This window comes from Oreochromis niloticus, linkage group LG6, assembly GCF_001858045.2.
Source record: "Oreochromis niloticus isolate F11D_XX linkage group LG6, O_niloticus_UMD_NMBU, whole genome shotgun sequence".
NCBI lineage: Eukaryota > Metazoa > Chordata > Actinopteri > Cichliformes > Cichlidae > Oreochromis > Oreochromis niloticus.
The window spans coordinates 26,229,614-26,253,102 of NC_031971.2; the positions used below are offsets into that span (position 1 = coordinate 26,229,614).

The 23,489-nt window shown below is 37.9% G+C and overlaps 2 protein-coding genes across 4 annotated transcripts in view; one reads left to right on the plus strand and one right to left on the minus strand.

Annotated features, from left to right (window-relative positions):
* Nucleotides 1–502: 502 nt before the first annotated feature.
* LOC102078242 (TBC1 domain family member 24) lies at nucleotides 503–7,681 on the minus strand. 2 transcript variants are annotated; one of them, XM_019359650.2, is made up of 12 exons: nucleotides 7,565–7,681; nucleotides 4,897–5,116; nucleotides 4,521–4,723; nucleotides 4,095–4,356; nucleotides 3,881–3,997; nucleotides 3,232–3,648; nucleotides 2,915–3,154; nucleotides 2,617–2,772; nucleotides 2,158–2,221; nucleotides 1,908–2,006; nucleotides 1,379–1,667; nucleotides 503–1,250 (listed from the first exon to the last, which is right to left on the minus strand). In XM_019359650.2, the coding sequence occupies exons 1-12, from the start codon at nucleotides 7,572–7,574 to the stop codon at nucleotides 1,075–1,077; spliced, it is 2,253 nt and encodes a 750-aa protein (XP_019215195.1). In that variant the 5' UTR covers nucleotides 7,575–7,681; the 3' UTR covers nucleotides 503–1,074. The 2 variants fall into 2 exon arrangements, with proteins under 2 accessions (XP_019215195.1, XP_025763575.1); XM_025907790.1 differs by having other exon boundaries at nucleotides 1,359–1,667.
* A 66-nt stretch (nucleotides 7,682–7,747) lies between these two features.
* Nucleotides 7,748–23,489, plus strand: part of stx8 (syntaxin 8) — a 43,839-nt gene continuing 28,097 nt past the window's right edge. For both annotated transcript variants that reach the window (XM_003447897.5, XM_025907791.1), the window contains exons 1-6: nucleotides 7,748–7,903; nucleotides 9,137–9,236; nucleotides 9,312–9,406; nucleotides 9,606–9,716; nucleotides 13,317–13,450; nucleotides 14,266–14,358. In XM_003447897.5, coding sequence (XP_003447945.1) covers nucleotides 7,887–7,903; nucleotides 9,137–9,236; nucleotides 9,312–9,406; nucleotides 9,606–9,716; nucleotides 13,317–13,450; nucleotides 14,266–14,358 — 550 coding nt within the window. In that variant the 5' untranslated portion in view covers nucleotides 7,748–7,886. The remainder of the gene's footprint in view (nucleotides 7,904–9,136; nucleotides 9,237–9,311; nucleotides 9,407–9,605; nucleotides 9,717–13,316; nucleotides 13,451–14,265; nucleotides 14,359–23,489) is intronic.

Consider the following 23,489-nt stretch of genomic DNA (forward strand, 5'->3'; position numbering starts at 1 on the left):
AGTCAGATGTCGAGCAGGGACTAGCTCAGATCGTGGTCAATGTTGATGTTGAGAAGCGTCGTTTGTTTTTCTTTCTTTTAAGTTGAAGCTAAATGAACACAAGGCTCTCCAAAATGGAAATAAGGGCAACCAGATATCCTGAGGTTTTTTTGTTTGTTTTTTGTTTTGTTTTGTTTTTTACATTATATCTATCTGTAGTAGAGGGGTTTTTTTTTCTGTTATCACTAAACAAAGAAAACATAATACTCTCCTTTCAGATGTCACTCCAATTACTATAAATGTTTCCATAAAGCTACAGAGACTCATTAGTTTCAGCAAGTTCCTTAATGTTAAGAAATAATCTTTGCAGCTAGAAATGATATAATATACAGATCAGTTTGCGATTATAAGTAAAGGAGCTTTAAAGGAGAATTTCTTTTTTAAAGTATAAATGTTGTAACAGGAGCAAAAGAGGATTCTTTTTTTAACAGAAATGCTGACAATGTTAAGTAAAAGAGTTAAGTAAAAAACAAACAAATAAAAAAACTTTATTTGCTTATTTGTTTTCAATCCCATCACAAATACAGCCATGTTAATAATAGAACACTTATTGGAATAAGTTACTTAACTGAGAAGAATAGCAAATAAAGGATTTCAAAAGGGACGTTTTGTACAACTGTGCATCAAATCTACATAAACTCCACAATCAAAATACACGATTTAACAGTGGACATAGAACTTATAAAGTACTGCAGGTTACTGTTTTCCCAGTTAAAACCAGATGGAGTTGCAATTTTCAAAGCATGTTTACAAATATTATCCTTTAGTCAATGTAGTGCCTTAGTTATTACAGAGTATTATAAAACTAGTTCTCCTAGATTCATCACAGAAAAGTGAGTATATGCACCATAAAGAGCATCATTGTGTTCCTTCAGAGCTGCCCTGAGATTACAACCTTTGTTTACCTGGATTTTAAAGTTCACTAAGACATTGCATGCAACCCAAATCTGTACAAATAAACTTTGATTAACAAACTAAAATCTCACTTAACTATACAAAAATACACAATTTAGTCACAGTGCTGTTTTCTCTAACTCACTTAGAAGGAAAACAATGAGAAAAGGAAATGGAGTTCTGGATGCCCCACACTTCCAGGGACTGGATCTTGAAGTCTCTCTTGCAGAGTGCGATGCTCTTAAAAGTTTCACACGGCTCTGTGTAACCCCCATGTAGGTCTCTTTGCAGGCAGAGAGCATGGCCTCCATCACCACCTGAAAGAGGACACATAGATATGAGCTGAGTATACTTGCAGTTTCCCTGTCACACATAATATATTCAAAGTTCCTTTAAATGCCAATCTACTGTATGTCTTCTCTTACAATATGTTTCACTAACACACCAATAATAAGCTGATTGTCATCGCCTGCTATGAACTTGGATGCCTCTTGCTCCTTAGGCCTCTTGGGCTCTTTAGCAGACATGGATTCCTCCACTGGTGCAGTGACCATCAGATAGCTGGGATTTTGCAGTGTCCCAGCAGGACAGGTCAGAGTTGTGCTGGAGGGGATGTTGCCATTAGTTGACGCCTGAGGGGAAGCACTAATGCTGCCTCGAAGTTGCTCAGGAGAAGCTCTTCGGCTCATTATATTGACCATAGATCTCTGGTAGAGCTCCATGTTGGGACGCAGCTGAAACAGTAATCACAAATCTTGTTTGACGCCTTACAGTGTCAAAGGCATTGCTGTACATTAACATAAAGAAACCCATAGACGACAAATCTAAATCTAATATGAGGCTGCAGTCAGCTGAGACTGAAGAAGTCACTTGGATGAGTGACGAAACGTTTCTCCCACAAAACGCTACGTCCAGATGAACAGATTCAACCTTTGGAGATAATATGAGGTGAATTTAACAAGAAGAAAGCTCACCGTGAAAACTAAACACTCCCCAGTTCCAAAGTATGCAAGTTCCTCTGAATCATGTTTTCTTCTTTCTGCTACATCTGTTGACAAGAAGGCACCAAATACCTAAGATACGACAAATTAGATCATGTCAATGGCATACAAAACTTACTGCGTCGACTAAATCTCACCATTATAGAAGCATAAGGATAAATTCTGAGGCTCATTTAACATGTCAAATAAAATCTATCCTAATATTGATTATTTATAGTTTTACCTCTTCATCCACAGTTTTAATAATCATGACAGCTGGTTCGTGTCCCTCTACATGTGAATAGAATCTGTATGAAATAAAAACAAACAAAACACCTTTCTTTTATAAATACATGACAACAATATATACATGCCAAACTAGCATACAATTGCTAGAGCTAAGACCTATTTTATTTAAATTTCATCTTAAATCAGAGAGAAGTTTTGGCACTGTTTAAACGCAGGGGAAAAAAGCAGTATTTGTGACTAAATGTTGATAGTGAAAACACCCCTACTGCTGACGGTTACACACACAAAAAAAAGGTTTTCACTGCAGGGACATGAAGTTCAACAGATATTAATTTGATACAAAGTAAACACTATTAAAAGCATTGCGATATATAAATAGTCCTCTACATGATTCACGCCTCTGTTTTTAGGTAGTTGGCAAGTGGGACTGTAGCGCAGAACAAAGGTTACTTACGAAGCAAGAGTCCTTTCATGCTCAGCTGTGCTGAACAACCTGAAGGGACTGAAGAGGGCAAAGCGCTCAGGTATCCAGGCCCAGATGACTCTCATCTCAGTCCCTGTTACAACACTGGAACGAAAGTTGTTGAAATCCACTGTCTCTACTGGTAGCCTTCGGAAACATATGTGAAAACAGGTTTCATATTAGTTGAAATGGAATATTTAATACCACTAAGTTTGTGTATATTAATTATTTATTACATACAAATGTGCCAGTCATCATCTTAGTCATGACAATGTCAGTATTAACCCACCTTTTCTGGTCTATGCTGACACCTTTCAGTATGAGTGACTCTTTATTGGCAGTGAACAGTAGGTTAAGGTCTCTCCTTGTGGGTACTGAAATCTTGAAGGCTCTTTCTAGGAGCTTCTCAGCTGGGCAGTGGCGAGCTACATTTTGCACAAATCTTTTCATGTCTGTTCTGAAGTCTTCCACATCTGCCACTCGAGATGACACCGATACTTTATAGAGGCCAAGCAAAGCCAGAGCAACCCTATAAAGAATAATTATGAAATACATTAATTGTATTGTTTTGTCTTTATATGTTGAAATGCAGCAGCACTAACAAACCTGTAGAGGACCTTGTAGCCCTCCAGTAGGTAGACGTCTAGAACTCTAATGGCATATGTGAACGGAAGGTCAGCAAATATCCACATGATCCAGTCAGAGTAAAACTCAAACAGGTTCTGGTGGGAGCTGGCGATCAGCTTGCGGATGCCTCTGCAGCATTTGTTGGCAAGGTCTCCAAAGGTCATACAGGAAGCACGGTAGGTGAGGAAGGTCTGGTCAATGTAGCGCTTGTTGGGATCATTGTAGCAGATAAGTTGGGACACACTGTAGAAACATTCAGCTTCATCCTCGCTGAAGTGGAGGATGAGGGACACCAGGGCGGGTAGAATGGGGCAGAAGTTCATGTCTATGAAGTATTTTCCGAGGCAAAGAAGAACCTTTTTTGCAGAATTCAGGCCTGCTTTGTTGAGGCAGTATCTAGAACAGAACAGAGGAAGCAAGGACTCATTCTGTCACATTTACTGCAGTGCAGAAGTGCACATTAATACTAGAATGTAAACATTTACTGTTATATATATGTTGCTAGTCTTGTGGATGCTTTTAATAAATGTAGCCAAAATTAGCAAAATGAATCCTCATGAGACAAAAAGCTCATCATTCAGACAGTTTGTCAGCTATGAAGTGTGACTGCAGTATCACAAAATATTACCTTGGTATTTCTCCATCTTCCATATACTTCGGGACTGGGTGGCTGCTAAGTTTTTGTTCTCCAAATAGCTTCTTGGCCAGTTCATAGTAGACATCTCTGTCTGGAGTTACAGCCCTTCTGCAGATATAAAATCAATACACAGTCAGAAATTTAGGTCAAGCAGATTTCAGTAAAAATGTTCACAGTGGTTCCATTACTTGCCATAAATACATACATAGAATTGATGCTGTGGATGATGTGATAATAAGCTTTGGCCCTTAGTGTGTGTGGCATGGCCCAAAATCCTTCCCGAGCCATAGTTTTAAGCTGCTGGTGCTCACTCCGTAGGATTTGTTGATATTTTTTTGCAGCTTCAGGATCAATTTTCTCCCAGTCCACAAACTGCCCATACTTCATCCCAGAGCTGGAACAAATCTCCCAGTTGTCTGCTTCAGAGATGGTCATCATGGAAACTTGCTTGAGATGGCATTTACTGCCTGAGCCAAAACATACACATGTAACTTTATTATTATTATTATTGTTAGTAATAGTAGTAATAGCAGTAGTAGTTTTCCTAAACAGTTTACATAGACTCAGATTTTCATTCTACCCATTTTGCTTTAAAACTCCATATCCAACTTTAAAAACATTAGTTCAGTACCACAGGTTTCTCTAGAGGGTGATTGCTTGTTTGGTTTATGCTTTGACTTCTTAGAGGTGAACTCAACAACCGACACATCCCGGTCTCTTTCCTCCTTTTTGGTTGCTTGATACTTTAGCGGTGAGCTTTGCATCTTCTTTGACGTAGGGGAGGTTGTAAAGTGTCCTATGTCATCTTCTGATGTCTCATAACTGTAAAAAGACCTTTCAAAGACATTTGATTTGATATTAATTATGCAAGTAATTAATGTAATGCAAGTCAGAACAGAACAAACACAAATCTGGTTAATTATAAGTAAACCTACACTTGGCTATCTGGTCAGTAACCTAATTTTGATAATATAAGAGTAAAAGCATAGTTAATTATGAATACATACCTAGATCGAGGTCTTAAACAGGTTTCTTCTTTCTGTGTGTCCACACCATAAGGCTTTTTTAACTCTGCATTGTAATAGGAGTGAGACCTTTGTCTGGTTCTGCTTCTAGCCATAGATTCCAGATTGTGGTCAGAGAATGTGTCCGGGATTAAATTCATGTTTCCACAATTGAAGAATTCTGGTGTCCGTGAAACATGAATCATCTCAATTCCTATTCTTCCTAGAAAAATAGGTCAGAAGGTAACGTTTCTCCTGTTACTAGCTGCACAATCTGAGGATCAGGGCTTTATATAAGCCTGTGGGCTTTGGTCACGTGATCTCTACATGGTTTGTTGTTGGTGATTCAGGCACTGAAAGTGAAAAGTTCCACTGATTTTCCTGTTATACCTTTGGCACGGTCTCATTCTGAGAAGTAATCAGTGTCTGGAAAGCAAGTGCCCCCATGATCACAATCATACAACAAGACCTTACATTTCCAGATCACGTACATGCACTTAGCTGGCATCCCCCCTCAAAACAAATCTCTTTGTAAAATGTGTAACTATCAGGATTTCACATGTATGAACTCAGTTTCCACAATCTTTCTTGCAGGTTATGTCAAAAAGTAAAAAAATAAATAAATAAATTTAAATTTAAAAAAAAAATAAATAAATTAAATTGAATTAAATTAAATTACATTAAATTACATTTAATTACATTTGATTTTAAATTGCTTACGAGACCAAAAATGTATTTTAACACTGAACATCACATTCCTTGAAAGTCTTTGAAATGGTTTGCTCTTGTCAACATTTTCAGAAATAAGAGGGCAATCATGTCCTAGGCACTGGCATTGAAATGCCAGTAGAATCTATTCCAAGAAGTCTTCCAAAGGCTATTATTGAACACAACATGTATGTTTTCATCTAAACACAACCATTGTTTGGGTATAAAACATAAAACCTCTAAGATAAGATAACTCTTTATTGTCATTGCACAGTCATACATAGTACAATAGTACAATGAAATTGGAAAACTGTCCTACGTCGGCACTACATGTAACACAACACGACACGATACGACACATCACAACGCAACACAAACAACACAACACAGTATTATAACTTAGTAATAAAAAAGAAGAATAAGTGTATTTGTACTACAAGTACTTACTCCATGTGTCGGCATGTCATGGAATGGACTTGAAAAACAAACTCTTAAACTTTCCTTGCCAAAAAAAGCATGATGTTTATTCTCAGATTACCGGGTGTGTAAAAATAAACAACTTTTACACACGCATTTTTACACCTGTGTCTTATGAGAAATGAACAGAGCAGAAATACATTATAACAAACTAAGCATAAACACATAACACTTTGGTGCTTAATGTTGACTATCATTACAATATTGTTGATGTTTTATAAATTCTGTGATAACAGTTGTAGATTTTTTTACTTGGATGTTGATGTAAATTATTTTTGTAGGTCTGTTAGGTTTAAGTATTTAGGAGAAAGACTTTCAGCTACTATTTCTGTAAGCCTTTAAAAGGGACTCAAAGTTGTGTTTAAATGATTACTGCTCTAATTTGTTTTCATCTTTGAGTCACTCATAATAATGTGTCTGTAGAAGTGATTTATGAAAGATTTAGAGACTTGTGAAATGAAATGCTGTTCTTTAAAAAGTATTACTATTAGACTATTCTGGCTTTAACTTGCATAAAAACCTCATTTTCAGCAGCCTTCGCTTGTTTTTCTGTAAAACCAAGACCATAGGGGTGGTTCCTGCTGGAAGAGTGGAAAATCTTTGAGTGGAATGGTTAATGAAAATTAAAAATTTCCATGTCTAAAAGGAACTTTGTGGCCTTTGGCTTCAAGAGGAAAGGTATCCTTCAAATCTTTATATATTGTTGCTGTGTCAAGATCTTCCCATTTCTTGGTGTTTGACTGTATGAAAAGCTAAATAAAAATAAATGAATGAATTAAAACAACTATTTTCTTCATTAAATAATTAATGGGGAACTGATAGAGACATCTTAAATATGATTTATCAAGCCATGATAATAGTCTTTATATAATATGGGTATAATGTATGAGTCAGCATCTAAGTATTGTTTGGATGTTAAGAATGTAAGATATATTCCTTTCAGCACAACTTTTTAAATGGTATCACTTTAATACATGTAAAAAAAAAAGGCTATCTCCTATTGTTCAAGCTCAATTTAAGTCTTCCTACATGCAGCTTCTTTGGAGTGTCTTTTTGAGGATTATTGGGAATTTATAAGTAAGAATAAGGATTTCACTCCTCTTTTGTAATAAAGCAGCTGGATCTAGTCTGATAGATTATAAACACAATGATCTGTTCTATTGTTCTAATGAATAAAAGAACTACTACATTTATGATAAGTTGGATAAGGCATTTCTGTCAAGGAAGCTATGATTAACTGAGAACTCTACTAGAACAATAGTGAATCAATCAGCACTTGCAAGGAAAAAACAGAGATTCAACAGGGAAACGTTGGAAAGAGGAATAGGCACTTAGTCAAAGGAGAGAGAGGCTGGTGAGAAACATAATGTTGTTTTGACTAGGCCGAGGCAGCTCACTCTAAAAGTCATAGGCACACATCCAGATGTTTTTTTTTAATTTGGAAAATTGAGATCACATCTAATAATTATATTAAATTATATCTTACTGTAGGTCATCCACGTCTAAGGCTTTCCCATGAGTCTTTATTTCTGCCTGAAGTGTTTTTTTCCGTGTGAAATCCTCAACTAGTTAGTCGAGCAGCCCTGAAATTTCTACACTTTAACTGACCCGTGAGTCAAAAATTAACAGCAAATCCTAACCCACAGAGGGCAGCATTATGTTATTACAATGCGCGCTCTGTAGAGGTCGTGGGAAGTTTGTCTCTGTCGCCTACCGTAGTGACGTCTTGTCAAAACAAGAAACAGGCTGCTAGTGATTACAGCCGGATAGTTGGTTCAAACTTGGCTTAATAGCTGACTTTTAGCATAATGTCTCAGGATGCCTGGTAAGTCATTGTCTTGAATGGAAAAGTAAAATGACTCAGATGTATTTTTAAGGACAACAAATATTATTTCTACGCCTTGTAACTACTTTGAATCTAGCTAGCGAAAGTGGTAGCTATGATGATTAGCCAAATAAAATAACATGTATTTTTGTTTAGTGATTAGAAAGTAACCGCTTCGTGTGTCGGGAAGTAGCTTGGTGGTTTTGGATTCGGATTTCAAAACAATTTGTTGTCGTTGTTGTCGTCGTCGTTGTTGTTGTTGTTGTTGTTGTTGTTGTTGGGTCTACTTATAACAGCAAATCAAATAGCGTTAGAGAATGGGGGAAGAGGAATGCTAAAAATGTCACAAGATAAAACCAAAGCTTGTGCTATGTTTCTGACGCTTTACCCCAATTTGGCTACAGTAATACTAAATAATAATATTAAATAACAATTATTCTGATAGCCATGTAGCTCATGCTTTCGATTAGGCAATACACCATCTAAAGTCGTTCACTTGATCCGTTGTTCAATAAGTTAATTTTCAGTTTGCATAGTTTTATGCGTTAATCATTATTTTCATGATCATTGTGGGTTTTCAAAACATATATTTCAAGTTTTAGAAATTTGATTTATTTATTTATCTTTCGCTTGCTACAACCTACACAGAAACAAAGTTCAGACAAGAAGTTGCCCAAAACTAAAATACGGTGCATCTGTTTAGGGATCTGAAACTTGAGTGTGACAAATATGCAAAATTCCACATCCTTTTGTGTCAAGTCAAAAGTAGAGGTATTTATCACTGATGGAACGGCCCGCGTCTCCTGAGTATCTGTTATACGCATATGCAGTTCTTCCATTTGTGTAAAAGGTAACATCTTTTTAGTCTAGTGCGCGGAAAAGAATTCTGTGCAATACTGATGCAGGGACCCAAAACGATTTGCGAATGACTTCTCAGCCAAGCAACATTTATTACACTGTGAGAATGTTGATGGAAAGGTTAAATTCATTTTGGTTTTGGAGTAATACAACTATGACACAAAACATAATCTTTTTTATCTTTTATGTTAAACACACCAAGTTTACTTGTAATGAAAAGTATTATAAAAATTAAATGTATGAAAATATTATCCATCATTATATTAGAATGCAGATTCATGCACTGAATCTTAGTTTTACTACTTCATCTTTGGCTACTTGATGATGTTGCAGTTCAAGTTACATGGCATTTTAATTCTCATTTTTCATTTGCAGGTTACAAAATTATGATGCCACTTGCCGCTTGGCACAGGAAATAGCTGAAAACATCCATGAACGGAACAGACAACAGAGAACGGGGGGGAACCCTGCAAAGGTAGCCTCTTACAATTACAGTAGTATTGCCTTCACATTCCTTTTGTATTAGCGAGCTAATCTTCTGTCTTTTCAGATAAACATGACGCTACGGGCTTCACTTCAGAAGCTGAAACAAAATATCGCTCAGCTCAAGGAGGGCTTGTTGCGGGCATCCTCATCTCGCCGCATGTATCCTTTAGTTTAGAAGTGTGAAAAGCCCACTTTGCTTACATTGGCAGAGGTGTTCCAATAGGGGGCATTAGAGTGTTTAGAAAGTGACCTTACTAATGCAACATGCTTAAGTTTTAGAAACATAAGTTGTCCCTGCTCATCAAAAGTGGTTAAAGCATTGTGAATGTTTTGTGTAACCTTATCATGGCCTCATCAGAATGCAGCCCGAAGCTGACAGAAGGCAGAACCTCATTGATGACCTGCTAACCAGAGAGAAGCAGCTAAATGCAACTTTCAAGGGCGATATTACAGAGTCTGAACCCTCCAGGTAACATTAGGCATGTTAGGTTATTATAAATGGGATAAAGTGTTAAGAAAAGGAATATGTGCAAATATCACTAATCACAGATTGTCCCACTTTCAAAGATTTCATTTTATCTTAACATATTTTGATCACAGTAGTGCTTGACGTAGTAGTTTCTTTACTTCTACGCCCACTTTGGAATATTTGCTCACCGTTAATTTCTGTCACTTCTCGGTCAGTGTCAGGAGAAGCAAACCAAGCATCACTGATTGATGAGCATCCTGCTCAGATCACACTGCCTTTCATTTTGTAACTTGTCCTCTTTGAGAATTTTTTTTAGTACAATTTCCACCTCTGGTTGCCCCAATTAAAAATAATGAATCCTCATTCTCTTGTCTGTGTTCTTGACCTGAGAGGTCACAGGCCCTAGTCTCTGCTTTGATGATATGTCACCGGTCACTAACTTTCAGCGAGTCTTTGTACATCCTGTATGACCTCCCCTGGTGCTGTCACTCGGAGGGAAGTCTGTGTGCCTACCATTTTGACAGGGCGCTTAACTTCATAGCTAATTCTTTTTCATTAATGGATTTGCTTGCTTTGCACTGTTGATTACACATTTGGCACGTACTCACGCACAAATGATGAAGACAGAAAGAGCAAGTTTATTACTAGCAATTGAGCATAGTGTACTCTATACTGTATACTTACACAGTGTATTCTGCTAGTTAAGGAAAGAGCCAGATACCACCACTGTATATAAAAGATATACATGGATGTCATGGATTCCATATTTTAAATTCCCAATGATATTTTGGCCATTGCTATTTAGCAAGCTACACCTGTATGGCGCCATTGCACAAATCTGTCACATATACCTGTCAGATACTTCTGTGAGGTGCTGCCTTTGAGAGTCTCCACAGAGATCATTTGCCTCCATCTCACTCTATCACTATCATTCTCTTCTGTCTCACCAACTGTTTGTATGTCCTCCTTCAGCATCCATGTACCTCCTCTTAGGCCTTCCTCTCTTACCCCTGCCTGGCAGCTTCAACATCCTTTGTCCAGTATATCCACTATCACTTTTCTGCACATGTCCAAACCATTCTCTTACCTTCATCCTCTTGCTTTCCTTCTCTCTCGCTGTCTCCTAATATGCTCTCCCCCTTTACTCTTCCTAGGAAATGCACTAATAATATACTAAAATTACATTCACCAAAATTTTAATACAAACTTATTGGATGGGCTATATAATACAGCAATTCATATCATTTGGCAGATAATTGTAATAACAGTTCTGCAAAAAGCACAGGCACAGTTCAGGGGTAAGAGCTCAGTGACAAAAATTATCTGAGCCAAGGCCAAAGTGACTACAGCTGCCCGTGTTGGCATATCTGCCTGTTAAGGAAGCTACCAAAAAAAGTTAATTCACTGTATGGATGTTGTGAAGGGGAAAATGGGATGCAGCGATGAAAATGATTTGTACCAGGCTTTAAGTATATATATTTCATTGCTGAAGTTGGGCCACCTAACATGGGAGTCACAGGGGATTGAATCATTTTGTGAGACTGCCTCATCTTGTGGTTTTAAGGAACCACTGTTTTACAACACTGTAGGCTGACAGTGCTGTGAGGCAGACGTGATAACTAGCAAATCTTTAGGTAGAGTCATTACTTTGTGTAAGATTTAAACTGGTGTGGGCCAGGTGATATTTACTTTAACAGGAAGATATGATGTTATGTTGTTAACTTTCCCTGGCTTCTCATGGCTGTTTTTTAGTTGCATCCCTGTGGATGCTCAGCATTCTTGGTACAGCACACTTTATTGTGGTGGTAGATTTATTTATTTTTTGACAAGTAGCTAAAATACCAACATATGAGAACAAAGTTTCTCAGTTTCATCAGCTCAATAGACTTTAGAGAACTCGTGTGCTGATGCCTTGATGGAACTGCCTTTCTCTGATATCTTTCACAAGCTTTGGTTTTGTGATTGATCTGCTTCGCGGTGCATTGCACTGGCTTTCATCTTTTTACTGACCACACACCCAATTACATAAAAGGCTCTGAAAAGAAAAAAAAACTCAAATGAGATTTGCTAGTAAATTAGCTTGGCAAACTGTAATCATGTGGTCATATGGCTTTTGGTTTGCTCAATGAGACCTAAATTTAATAGTGATATGTGGTGGGTAATTTGGATTTGTGGGTAGGATCCATTCCCACTGTGTGGTCTCTGAGGACAGAATGTGGGAAGGAGTAGATTTGGACATGCCTGGATAATCTAAGCTGATTCTTTAAACTCTTTTTTTTTTTGTGTGAGAACTTTGGATAGAAAAAAAAAAATAGGACAGCATTGTCGAAGGGAAACTTTAATCCATTCCCCAAACAATATATTCCAAGCATCTCCATTTCAGACTAAGAAGGCGGCTATTTTGAAGCCTGAGTTAACCCTGCTGGCCCTTGGACCCATCTTTCCACTGTTATGCCCTAACCTTTCCATTGTATTTTATTGCAGTGGAAATAGTTGGAAGTAGTTAAATCTCACCTGTCTAAGTCACTCAGTCATTAATGGGAATGTCCGGGCTTCTGCAGTGGCAGTCTGTGTTTTGTGGGTACCAAGAGATCCACTTGACTGATTCTGGCGCTCCCTGCTGACTTGTTAATTGGATTTTCACACAAAAGACACTTCCATGGAGGAAGTGGAAGCCTGGCACATAGTCTCAGAGTAATCAAACCTGTTGGAGAGATTAGACTAAATGCCTTGTCTCACCCTCTTCTCAGATGGTATCAGCCTCCGCCTGCCTGCATTGTGAATAGCCTTAATAGCACTTTAGTGGCTACTTCAGAGGTGACTTGAAGCAGTCAGCAGACTGTGAATGGGGGTATGATAAAAGTAGTGTTCTGTGTTACTTGTGCAAAAAAAGTCAAGCTGTTTTCATCTGGTTTTGAAAGGTTGATAAAACAGCAAATACTTAAAATTAAGTGCAGTCGAGTTATCAGTTTCTGTCTTGATTTCTGGTAAAGCTGTATGTGGTTCAGGTCCTTTATGTTGGGTTTGACCAACAGACAGCGCTGAGGAGACGCAATTAAAACCAGCCTTACTCACAGACCCTGAACCCATCACCGCATGACAGTCACAACTGGTGGGGGTCGGAAACACAGCTTTAAGCTATTAGGAGGAGAATAGGTTTCAAACCACACAGGGTTGTTTAGCGCAGCACATTATAGTGTAAAGAGCTTTCTTGTATGTCACGTTGTCAGAGCAAAACCTCTGCAGTCCATAGTTCTGTGACAGATTAACATGCACTGTTTACATACTGCACGAGCTGAGCTATTTTAAGTAAAGTAAATAAACAGTGTTTTTCTGTGATCTGTGGGGGTGTCATAGATCCTAGAAAAAGCATAGAATTGATTGATTTTTCCTGGTATAGGTAATTGCTGTAATAGTACAGATGTGCATTTTACTTTCATAGTTTAACTGCTGCGTGTGCTTTGTTTGGAAAGTATCAATAATTTAATTTCCAAAGCAAATTTTTAGTTTTCATTATGGACCTCTTTTTTTACTATTTAGGTATGTTTTGTTTTGAAAGAATGCTGGGAAACTAAGAATTGTTATGATTATATGTCACAGGTCCACATTGATGGCCGGAGGAGCAGGAGCCAGTGGAGGCACTTCAGCCAACCCTTGGCTGATCAACGAATCGGAGGAGACCAAGGGGCTGACCTTCGGAGAGATTAAACAGCAGCAACAACGAGTCATTGAGGGTAACTACATGACTGTTCAAGAATAATTAAAAGTATAGTAAACATGTAGCATTTATACAGTGTCCTATATTATTTTCCTTAGTAAACATAAGAAGATAACAGTAAAGTGCATAAAGTGTTGGTGGAAGCAGCAAAATAAATAGATAACAAGAAAGTCCAGCACTACCATATGTGTATTAAACCTTTACTGACCGAACAAAGTTAAAACAGCATCATCATAATTCACACCACGAAGGAATATCGTAAACTCACCACTTTTTTTCCTGTCTCTTGGCTCTGACATGACTCGAACACCCAGACATTAGTTCACCTGATTCCATATGACACTTCATTGCAATGTCTCCATTATGGCTCTGGTTATTGTCATTTTGGGATCAGAGATTCCTGTTAAGACAGTGAAACCAAACCACATAGAGGTTTTGTGTCCCACGTGGGATTTCTGGTGGAGTTGGGTAATGGCAAGCCCATGAACTTGTGGTTAAAAAAAATTCCTGTGGTAAAGAGTGTGTCAAACTTAGAAACCTGCAGAGGCCAAATCTCTTCTCTTCTCTTCTCTTCTCTTCTCTTCTCTTCTCTTCTCTTCTCTTCTCTTCTCTTCTCCTCATATATATGTCTATAAGAAATATTTATGACATATATATGTCACCACTACTACATTTGTCTGAGGTTTTTTTTGTGTACCATTCATCACATTGATTTCATTTTGCCTTGTTTTGCAGTCATGGTAAATGACAATACATAAAATCAGTTGATTCATTCTTTGTCTCATTGTCAAGCTTGTAACAGTCTTTGTTTTCTTTCCGCTCTCATCTCAGCTCAGGATGCAGGCTTGGATGCACTAGCAGCTGTCATCAGCCGACAGAAGATAATGGGCCAGGAGATTGGAAATGAACTGGATGAACAGAATGGTAAGGTTTTATGTGCATGTGTGTGTCTGTACATATTCATCAAATTCCAGACACATTACACAACACAGTGTGAAAGCAGTCAGCCATACCTCTGTTCTGCAATGGAACTACTTGCCTCATAGACATTAATATTCCCCCACACCACCACATAACTAACAGTGCCCAGCACACACCTACTATTATCAGAGCACCTGGCATCACATTTAGGTCCCCCCTAATGTCCTTTGTCATATATCTTAAAGAGAAATGTAACCCCTGTGCTAAGGCAGCTTAAATAAATAAAAAAAAAAACAGATCTGCTCAGAACTAATGGTTCTTTTGAGTTATTCCTGGCAAAACATCGCTCCTCAATCCATAAATAGCTTCCATCACAGGCAGATGTGCTGTACAGAATTGAGCACATTGCTCCAGACCTTTTCTTTTTTTTCACTTAGATGGGTGGTACTTGAGACACAAGATTTAAAGATGAACATCTATCAACTGGTAAACAATTAGATACTTTAATGCATCGCTCCCAGAACACTAGAGTGGATAATAGGCAACCTCCTGAGGGTGTTGCCTTACCGAGAGGAAGTACATCCATATCTTATCACTTTTTGTAAAAAAATTTAACCGTGAGGGCTATCTCTTAATGTTTGCACTGACAGAAGGCACAGATGCATTAATCTGTCAGTTCCTCTAGTGAAAATCAGGGGAAAAAGGTGAGAGTCAATAAAAGAGGAAAGTAAATATTTTAACACACAGCAATAATAAAGGAGTGGTGAGGCTGAATGACGTTATGGCGAGGATTCTGTCACAGACATTTGAGTATAAGTGGGTAAACTTCAAACTGAAGGTTTCTCTCTCCGTGGTTAGCCAGCTTATCTTTAAAACACATAACATCAAAGTATCAGGAATTAGCAGTGACTGTAAACTCTGGTGTTGTGTTTGCAGAGATCCAAAGGTGATAAAGCCTAAATCTGATATTAGGTATTTTTGACATTATAAAACAAATTTTCATAGTGTGATACCAAGTTAAAGTAAAAAGAATGATTTTTTTTTTTTTTTTTCTTTTTGTTGACTGTCTGATTAACCTTATAGGACCTGCTCGTCTGGTGTTTTTTTTTTCCTAGTACAGTTATGTGTTTCTGCTTTGATGACCAGCTTCCAGTTGGGAGTAGAAGGCGTTGTACTATCCTGTAATATCCTGTCTGAGCAGTTGTGCCCAAACAAGTCTAGAGGTTGTATAACTGAATGATCTCTGCATGAAAACGTCCAACATTTCCTTCTGCTGTGAGGAAATAACAGATGTTTAACTGATGATGGTTGACAATGATCAGTGAAGGGAATAGAAAGAAAGGAAATGTGGATGCCTTTTGTCTGCTTTCCTGTTGTCATACTGAATCAGAGACAGAGTATTGCTCCAATTATCCAACTGGTGTGTTTATTGTGCCTTGAAAAGTTTTTTTCCAGGTGTTGCAAAGTTTTGTTTTTAAATATGAACCTGATTGGGCAATGGGGGAGTTGTAACTTAAATTTTATTTATTTAGTTTTATTTTAGCACTGGAAACAAAAACTTGTTTTTAGGCCTGACGTGATTCTTGAAAACAGATTTGCTGGTAGTTGAACTCTTCATTGCTGTAAAGGCCAAAAAATGTGACACCTGTGGGTAACGGACTCCATGTGTTGAAACCTGAACCAAATCTGAAGTAAATATGTAGAAACCTGCACTTGTTACTACTTTCTTCCCTCTCAAGACTGCTAATCAATATATTAGGTAGTAACCCACTGTATGTGTTGGTTATGGAAGCAGTTTGTGGTGCTTGAAGGAAACTGTCATCTGGGGACATGCGGGCTGCTGTTAAAGTGTATAAACATCATCTGATGGAGCGGTCTGAGCTTCTTACAGTTTCCTCGTTCTCAGTCCACATTTTACAGCCAGGCCTAAAGTTCTTTTAACTCGTTTACAACAGGTTATGATTTACAGCACCTGCTCTTCCACAGTTTCTTTTTTAAAAAAATCTTCCTATGTTGCTTCCCCTGATTGTTCTTTTTCTGCCCTTTCAGTTGCATCTCACTCACTGTTGACAGCAGACGGTTATTGCATAACCTAAAAAAACATAAAAAAGTGTTTCCCCTTACTCTCTTCCATTTTCTTGTCTTGTTTGCTCGTCTCTTGTCAGTAATATCTGTACCCCTTAGACTGGGGGGGTGAAAAGGATGAAAAGATGAAAAGGATGAATATGTTCTATATTTTGATGTAGAGTTTTTTAATTGCAAAAACACTTTAAATTTACCTAGTGACAATTTCTCTAGAACTGATATATGAAAATGATACAACGATGACTAAAACTGAATCTACTCTATCTTAGCAACACAACTGTAGATCTTTTGAGTACTTGCACTGAATGTAGCTGTATCCTTAAATGATATTATATTATATTATAATTTCTCCTGCTTAGATACAAACTGCATTTATATTTAAGCATAAAAGCTTTAATTATTTGATGCTCTTTGCCATCAAAAATGAAAAATACAGAAACATATTTCCTCTGTACAAAGGATTATTGCTCGAGGCAGTTTTCTTACTTGCATTAAACATCAAAATTGACAACATAAAAAGTCAGAAGAATGTTTTCTGAGAGGTAGAGGAAATGGATTTAAGTTTTAAAGTAGGAGAATGTTAAGACTTCTACTTGATCTTGACAGTTGGCGTGTAACCTCGGCGTCCGACTGTCTTTCCGTCTTGTGGGGTTCCTCTTCCCCCTGATCACTGTACTGTAGCAGTGTTTCCCTATAAATAGATTAAGCTCTTTGTAGTTTGGCTAGTCAAGTCTAGCTCATGACCAAAGTGCAGTGGAGGTTGCAGTCATTTCCTTTTGGGGAAACGATTCCGGGTGAGGTCAGCAATGAAGTTGACCCTTTTCAGAGGTTTTAAGATGAACCCAAAGCCCTCACCCCTTCAGTCTGATTGAATCAAAATGAACTGAAATGTAGAAATGAGCGAGCAGACCATTTATCTCACTTTTAGTCTTTGCTTTCATTTTAGCAAAAAACTAAAATGAGCAAACTGCACATTTTCCAACTTTTCTTTCCAATTGCAGTAAAACAAGAAATTCAATCCTTGTTGTTTATGTGGTACAATTAGTTAAATGGCATGTCATCATCAGTTTTTTCTTTTAATGTTTCTTATGTAATGTTGCCAAAGATTATTATGTTCTCATTTCCACAATAAATGTTGCCGAAAATAGTCCGACACCAACTAAAACAGCTCGCGTCAGCTGTAGTTTCCCTCACTACCAAGAAAGATCAACATTAATTTTACTTTATTGGTGTTGATATTTCTCATATTGCGGCCTGGAGCGGTGACATCAGTCCATGTCAATGTCTTTTACTTATGAGTGACAGACAGTGGCAAGCTCACTAAATTAGCTTCTTTTGAAAAGGGTGGCCAAAGTTTGAGGCTGTCTCGTTTGTTAGATTTTAAATTGCACATTTGAATTGGATTTGACTGGTGGTGAAATACTGCAGCAGTGAAATATGCCATGTATGGTAAAGGCCTATTCTTTCAAATTTTGTATGTGTGCAGTATATGTAATTAAAAACCAGGAAATGTAAACGCATAGAGTGAAAGTTTTCTGCTTAGTTTTGGTCAGGAATTTTGTATTTAGCCTACGTTATTCAAATAAATGACTCATTTGATTTTTGCGGTGAGATTGTCAAACATACCAACACTGTCATTGAAACCTGCCATAAGTGTTGCCATAATATGGAATTGGTCTGATATCAGTCTGCGATCGGCAAGTTACATTTACATGCAACCTACCTACTTCTGATAATACAGCAATTAACTGTGATAGATCAGTGAAAATCATGTGTTTTCCTGTCTAGATAGACATAAATTCACATTTGAATTTTACATTTGCACTTAGCAGCCTTCCTGTGAATACAACCGGCTGGCAGCCACCAGTTGTGCTTATTGATAAAGACTCATTCAGACTCATGGCAATATGTTGGAAATCTGTCTGCATTTCTAAATTAGATAGAAGTTATGCGTATGATTGGAGTCAGTCCAAGTCAGACTGCGACTGTTTGCAGAAAGGTTGCCTCCTGTCAGGTGAGATAAGCCCTCATGTTTCCAGTATTCACAAAGTATTTTAATTTATTTGATAAAATAATGATATCTGCTCTCCCTCTCCATGCTGTATTGATTTTTTTTTTTCCACCACCCCCACTATGCTGTGCATCAAACTTGTGGCATGTTTTTGCGAGCATCTCTAGAGTCACTGCAGCCACTGATGTTGTAATGTTACCTACTGGCAACCACATGAGACTCATCAATCCCCTCTTCCTAACAGCACGGGTATCGATCGTTACGGGTGAACAACTGTGGAATTAAAGCACTTTGAAACTCTTATTGGTTCTTTTTGATATCATTATTGTTATTATTGATATTTAATGGCCGCTGCAGTGGGTCAGTTTGTAACCTTTTGATGCATGTCGCCACCCAGACTGAAGTGTGCTAATTGCCAAGTGTCCACTACTCTTTTAGCTGTTTTTTAAAACAGATGGCAGTAGATGTAATTTTAGGCTGATTATTAAATCACTGATTTGATTCTGCTCTAGCAGAGCGTTTAAAGGGCCAATATGTGGAGGAATAATGACTTCCAAATAAACAGTAGATGGAGAGGAGAGAGGCACTCACTGCTGCAGAGTGACATCAGCAGCTACCCCAGAGAACGCAGACCTCTTGGTTGCTCCTACTTTTAGAAACAGCTCAGTGAGCAAATAAACTATACTAATGATGGCACTGGCAGAAAGTCTGTGTGGTTAGAGCTGTTGATTGATTTATTGTTTGTTTGATTCACTTGGTTTGAAAACGAGGCTGGTACTAGTGAGTAGTGTTTTCCAGACGAAATGGAAACGCGTAGAGTTAGCGATGTCCAGAAGAGTGTTGTCATCAAAGGAATGTCAAGCTTGCAATGAGCCGAAAAAGAGCATCATCTTATGTGACCACCAGATTGGCTGACTGGTGTGTGACTGTGAATTACTGAGAGCTACAGAGGATGAAGGGAAAATGTTCCACACTCTCATAATTTCATTTCTCATAAGAAAATGACAACTTTAAGCACATCGAGAAGGACTTTAAAGTGGTTTTTTAAACTTAATAGACGCACGTCTGATGGGAAAACAAAAGCCAGCCAAATGAAGATGCTCTGTCCAGTCTGACTTTTGGGCCATCAGAAATATGCCATAATCAATCACGAGTCCCTGCGTTCTTATTTCTCTATTTATCCATGTTGGTATCCATCTTTGTCTAAGGCCTTTTTGGTGTCTTATTGATAAAGTTGCGAAGGAGAGGGGGCTGACAGTGGCATGAGGGTCACCAATAGTGAATGATGAATAATCTCGTTTGGAACAGTAAAGAAATTAACATTTTGAGACACTAATGGAAAAACGTCTGAAGACATTCCATCAATCATGCTTTCTTTGTTCCCCCTCAGTGGACTAAGACCCTTTCTCTTATTTAGAAAAGCTTTCTTGACTTTTTTTGTGATTACACTGGCTTTTTTGTGTAGAATTTCTCGATGTTCCAGCAGTTCCACCATAAACAGTGATTGATCTAAATGTGATAATCATTGGTAGTCCTTTTCACTCTGTGGTGGGTTGCATGAAAAAATCCATACATTAAAAGGTTGAATGTTTCCTTATGTGCTTTTCTGACACGGTGGCTCAGTGCCAGTAGGTTACTTTCTATCACACATGCTTCTTCTTTGAAGCAATCCCTAACTGCAAAGTTTTCATATCTTTTACTGTTTATTAACATTGATTTCTTTCTGACTGGCTTGTTGCTTGAGTAAAGCATTTTAAAATTTTTAAGTACAGCAAAATATTGATGCTGGAAATTAACAAGATTTCCATGGCAATCAAGGGTATGAAAAACGTAGGAGTTTATAAGGAGATTTGACTCAAAAACAACCAAAAAAGGAATAGAATAAAATAATTTCCTACATCCTAACGTGTAGGAGGTTTTCACCCGTCTTTTTTTTTTTTTCCCCAATGTGTTTTTTGCATTACAAGCAGCAGTCTTTGTTCATGATCTTGACTTTGATTTATCTCGATCCATCTGGAGCAAATGTGTGCTGGTGATAGATGTTTGCAAGAAAGGCCCCACATTAAAAAGCCAGTGGCAGGATTGCTCGTACTCCAGAAAGAAAAATGGTTTGTCAAAGTGGTAAAAGAGAGTCATGGTGGAGACACCCGGTAAAACTTTCGTGCTTGCTTTAGCCATCTCACCTGCCACTGTTAAGAAGGTTAGCCATTGCTCAGCAAATACTGAAATCACATCAAAAAGTTTCACACTAAAACAAAAACTTTTGTGAACATACAACTTCTGCAACCACATTGTGACAATTTTATGCATTAGGTATTTTTTTAAGCAATTTTTCCAGCCATCAAAAACAACAGGAAACACATTTGTATAAGCGTTTTACTTGTTCTTTGTTATTTAACAGCACCAATAATGCCAAAAGTCCAACATCAATGGAAAAACAAAGTATGAAATTGAAAGTGGTATTCTCTAGTGGCCAACTTATGACGAAGCCAGTTTTAAAGCAGTTTGTGCCTTTTTTATGCATCATGGTGACTCATTTTTAGTTTCTGTGTATCATAATGTAAGTGATATTGTAGTACATTAAGAACCACCTAAACCACAGGTCTGTGGATCAAATGATCCTGACGTTGCATGTTTGTGGGTGCTGATGTTTCTTTTGAAAAAAATCTAAAATAAAGTCTTTTTATGGTCTGTTCAGCTCAAGTATTGCCTCTTTGGCATTATGACTTTGTTAGTTCCTCTAATAAACTGTGTTGAAATCAGCTGCCTGTGTTTTAGAAACTGCACACAAAATCGGACAAAAATATATTATCAGAATATTCTGTGTGTATAACAAAGAGTAGAAAAACCTATAGTTATAGTATAAAGTACACCTCTGCTTTATTAAAGAAGCTTCTGTCTCACCGAAAATGAATGGCTATGGAAAAATACAAGTATATATCTGTAATGGACAGAATCTGCCAGCTGAGATATTAGCATGCGGCTAGTTATTTTTACTTCCAGCTTTGTAGTAACTTCATCATGTTAACTGGGGAGAGAGATTGATTTGACTCCTATGGGGACCTAATTTTGTTCTAGGCTCATTGTTTTGCTTTCTGGCTTTCATGTACATGCATGCTTAGATGCTTAGATGCACATTTAACAGACATGATGTGCACGTGGACAGGCACTCAAAGAAGCCCAGTATACAGTATGATGCAGTAGTGAGTTGTGGTCTATCATACTTAGCTCATTTTCAGACCCGGATCCCTTCCAGATGTCTACCAACAGGCCTGTATGGAGACTGGGCGAGGTTCCCTTCCACTCCCCAGCTAGTCCATCAATTCTCACAATATACATAGCCACCATACTGGCACTTGTAAGCTTTTTCACAAACTATTAATTGTGCATATTACCGAAAAAGAGTACGCTAATGAGGAAAGTGGGGGAAAAAATCCAGAAGGTATGATTTCAACAACCTTTCCCACCACTGTCTTAAAAGCAGATGAGACATCGTTGGAAACAAACACTCACTGGGCAAGGTGTCTTTGATGAATTTGGCTTTATTGCCAGTAATCTATCTTTGTGTGTTTTAGATAGTGTCTTATTCTGCACCTTCTTACTGCCATCTGTTATATTGGATTTCACAAATTTTACATATAACATTTCTGTAACCATTAAAATAACGGCTTTTAGACTAAGCCTTGACTCATCATAAACAGTTAATCTTCAAATGTTTTGACAGTTTTTGCTCAGCACGCTTACACTTAATATACAGCAATTGCTAATTTTTATGAGACTTATTGGAGCTTTTTTTTTCTTTTCCCACACTCCCAGTATGACACACAACTGTCCAGACATTAATTCACTCATTCAGCTCAGAGTGATGAGGGATACAGCCTCAACCCATTGCTGCCTTTTTGAATTAGAAGAATTGAATTGAGTTAGAAGATTGCCATGGGAGGGAGTCGTGCTTTTCAAAATCTATTTTTGTACCACATAAACACCTTAAACAAATCCTTTATTCAGCTATTACTACTTTACCGATTGGTGTTACTGTCTACAGTATTATTATACATTTAAATTTTATTTTATAGTAAACCTTATTTATTAGTAATCTTAGTGTGCAAATGTTCTATGCAAATATTTATTAAAAGCTGATAGTTTTTTTGTGATAACAAAACAAGGAGGAGCTGTGAAGTATATATTTTGCATGAAGTTTGACTGTAAACTGATGTTTATATTTATTATTCGGGGGCAATCACATTAGCTGTAAAGCTGTTGGTGGTATTCATGGATGGGAACCTTTGCAATTTACAGCTGCCAGTTCCTTTGGCTCTGAGCAAAGGGTTCCCTGCCATTTAATGGTACCTTAGACGGACTCCGGCTTGGTCTGGCAGGTTCCTTTTGGCTAACGCAAGTGACAACGGGAACAAATCTCCTCCTCTGTTTATATAATTGCTAACCACTCTGGTTTGGAGGCTGCATTCAAAGGGCCGACTAGCAGAAAGCTGCCTTGCGCTTTCCTCAGCCTCAAGGAAGCATGGGTCATCCCACATAATGAGTGGAAGGACTTACTTTACTAAGTCTGCCTCAACCCACAGCCAGCACGTGGTTCCCATTTAAGCACAGGGGGAACATTGCACCTTCATCTTCTGGGCATTTTTATGTTTTTGTATGTGTGTGTGTGTGTGTGTGTGTGTGTGTGTGTGTGTGTGTGTGTGTGTGTGTGTGTGTGTGCGTGCGTGAAAGTGCACATATATACATCTGTTCTTTAGCAGCCTGCCCTCAGAGTGTGTGTGTGTGTGTGTGTGTTTGAAAGTGTGAGTGCCTTGTCTAAGTGTGAGATCATTTTATTTGTGCCGAAGGTGTGCACCACATGTACAGCACATGTTGTCAAGTTGTGATTGGCACATAGGTCGTATTTATATCTGCATGAAGAGCTAAGAGACCACTGTCCACTCAGAGACTGAGTCTGAGCTAGACGTTAATGCAAGACCTCACATGTAAGTTGGCGCAATCACAGACGGTGCGGTAGACAGCATGGTGGGCTAATCTT

Coding starts and splice junctions, on each gene's coding strand:
- LOC102078242 (XM_025907790.1), bottom strand. Junction 3,998..4,094: donor ATCCACAGCATCAATTCTAT/GTATGTATTTAT, acceptor TTATATCTGCAG/AAGGGCTGTAACTCCAGACA. Junction 1,251..1,358: donor GTGTGTTAGTGAAACATATT/GTAAGAGAAGAC, acceptor GTCCTCTTTCAG/GTGGTGATGGAGGCCATGCT.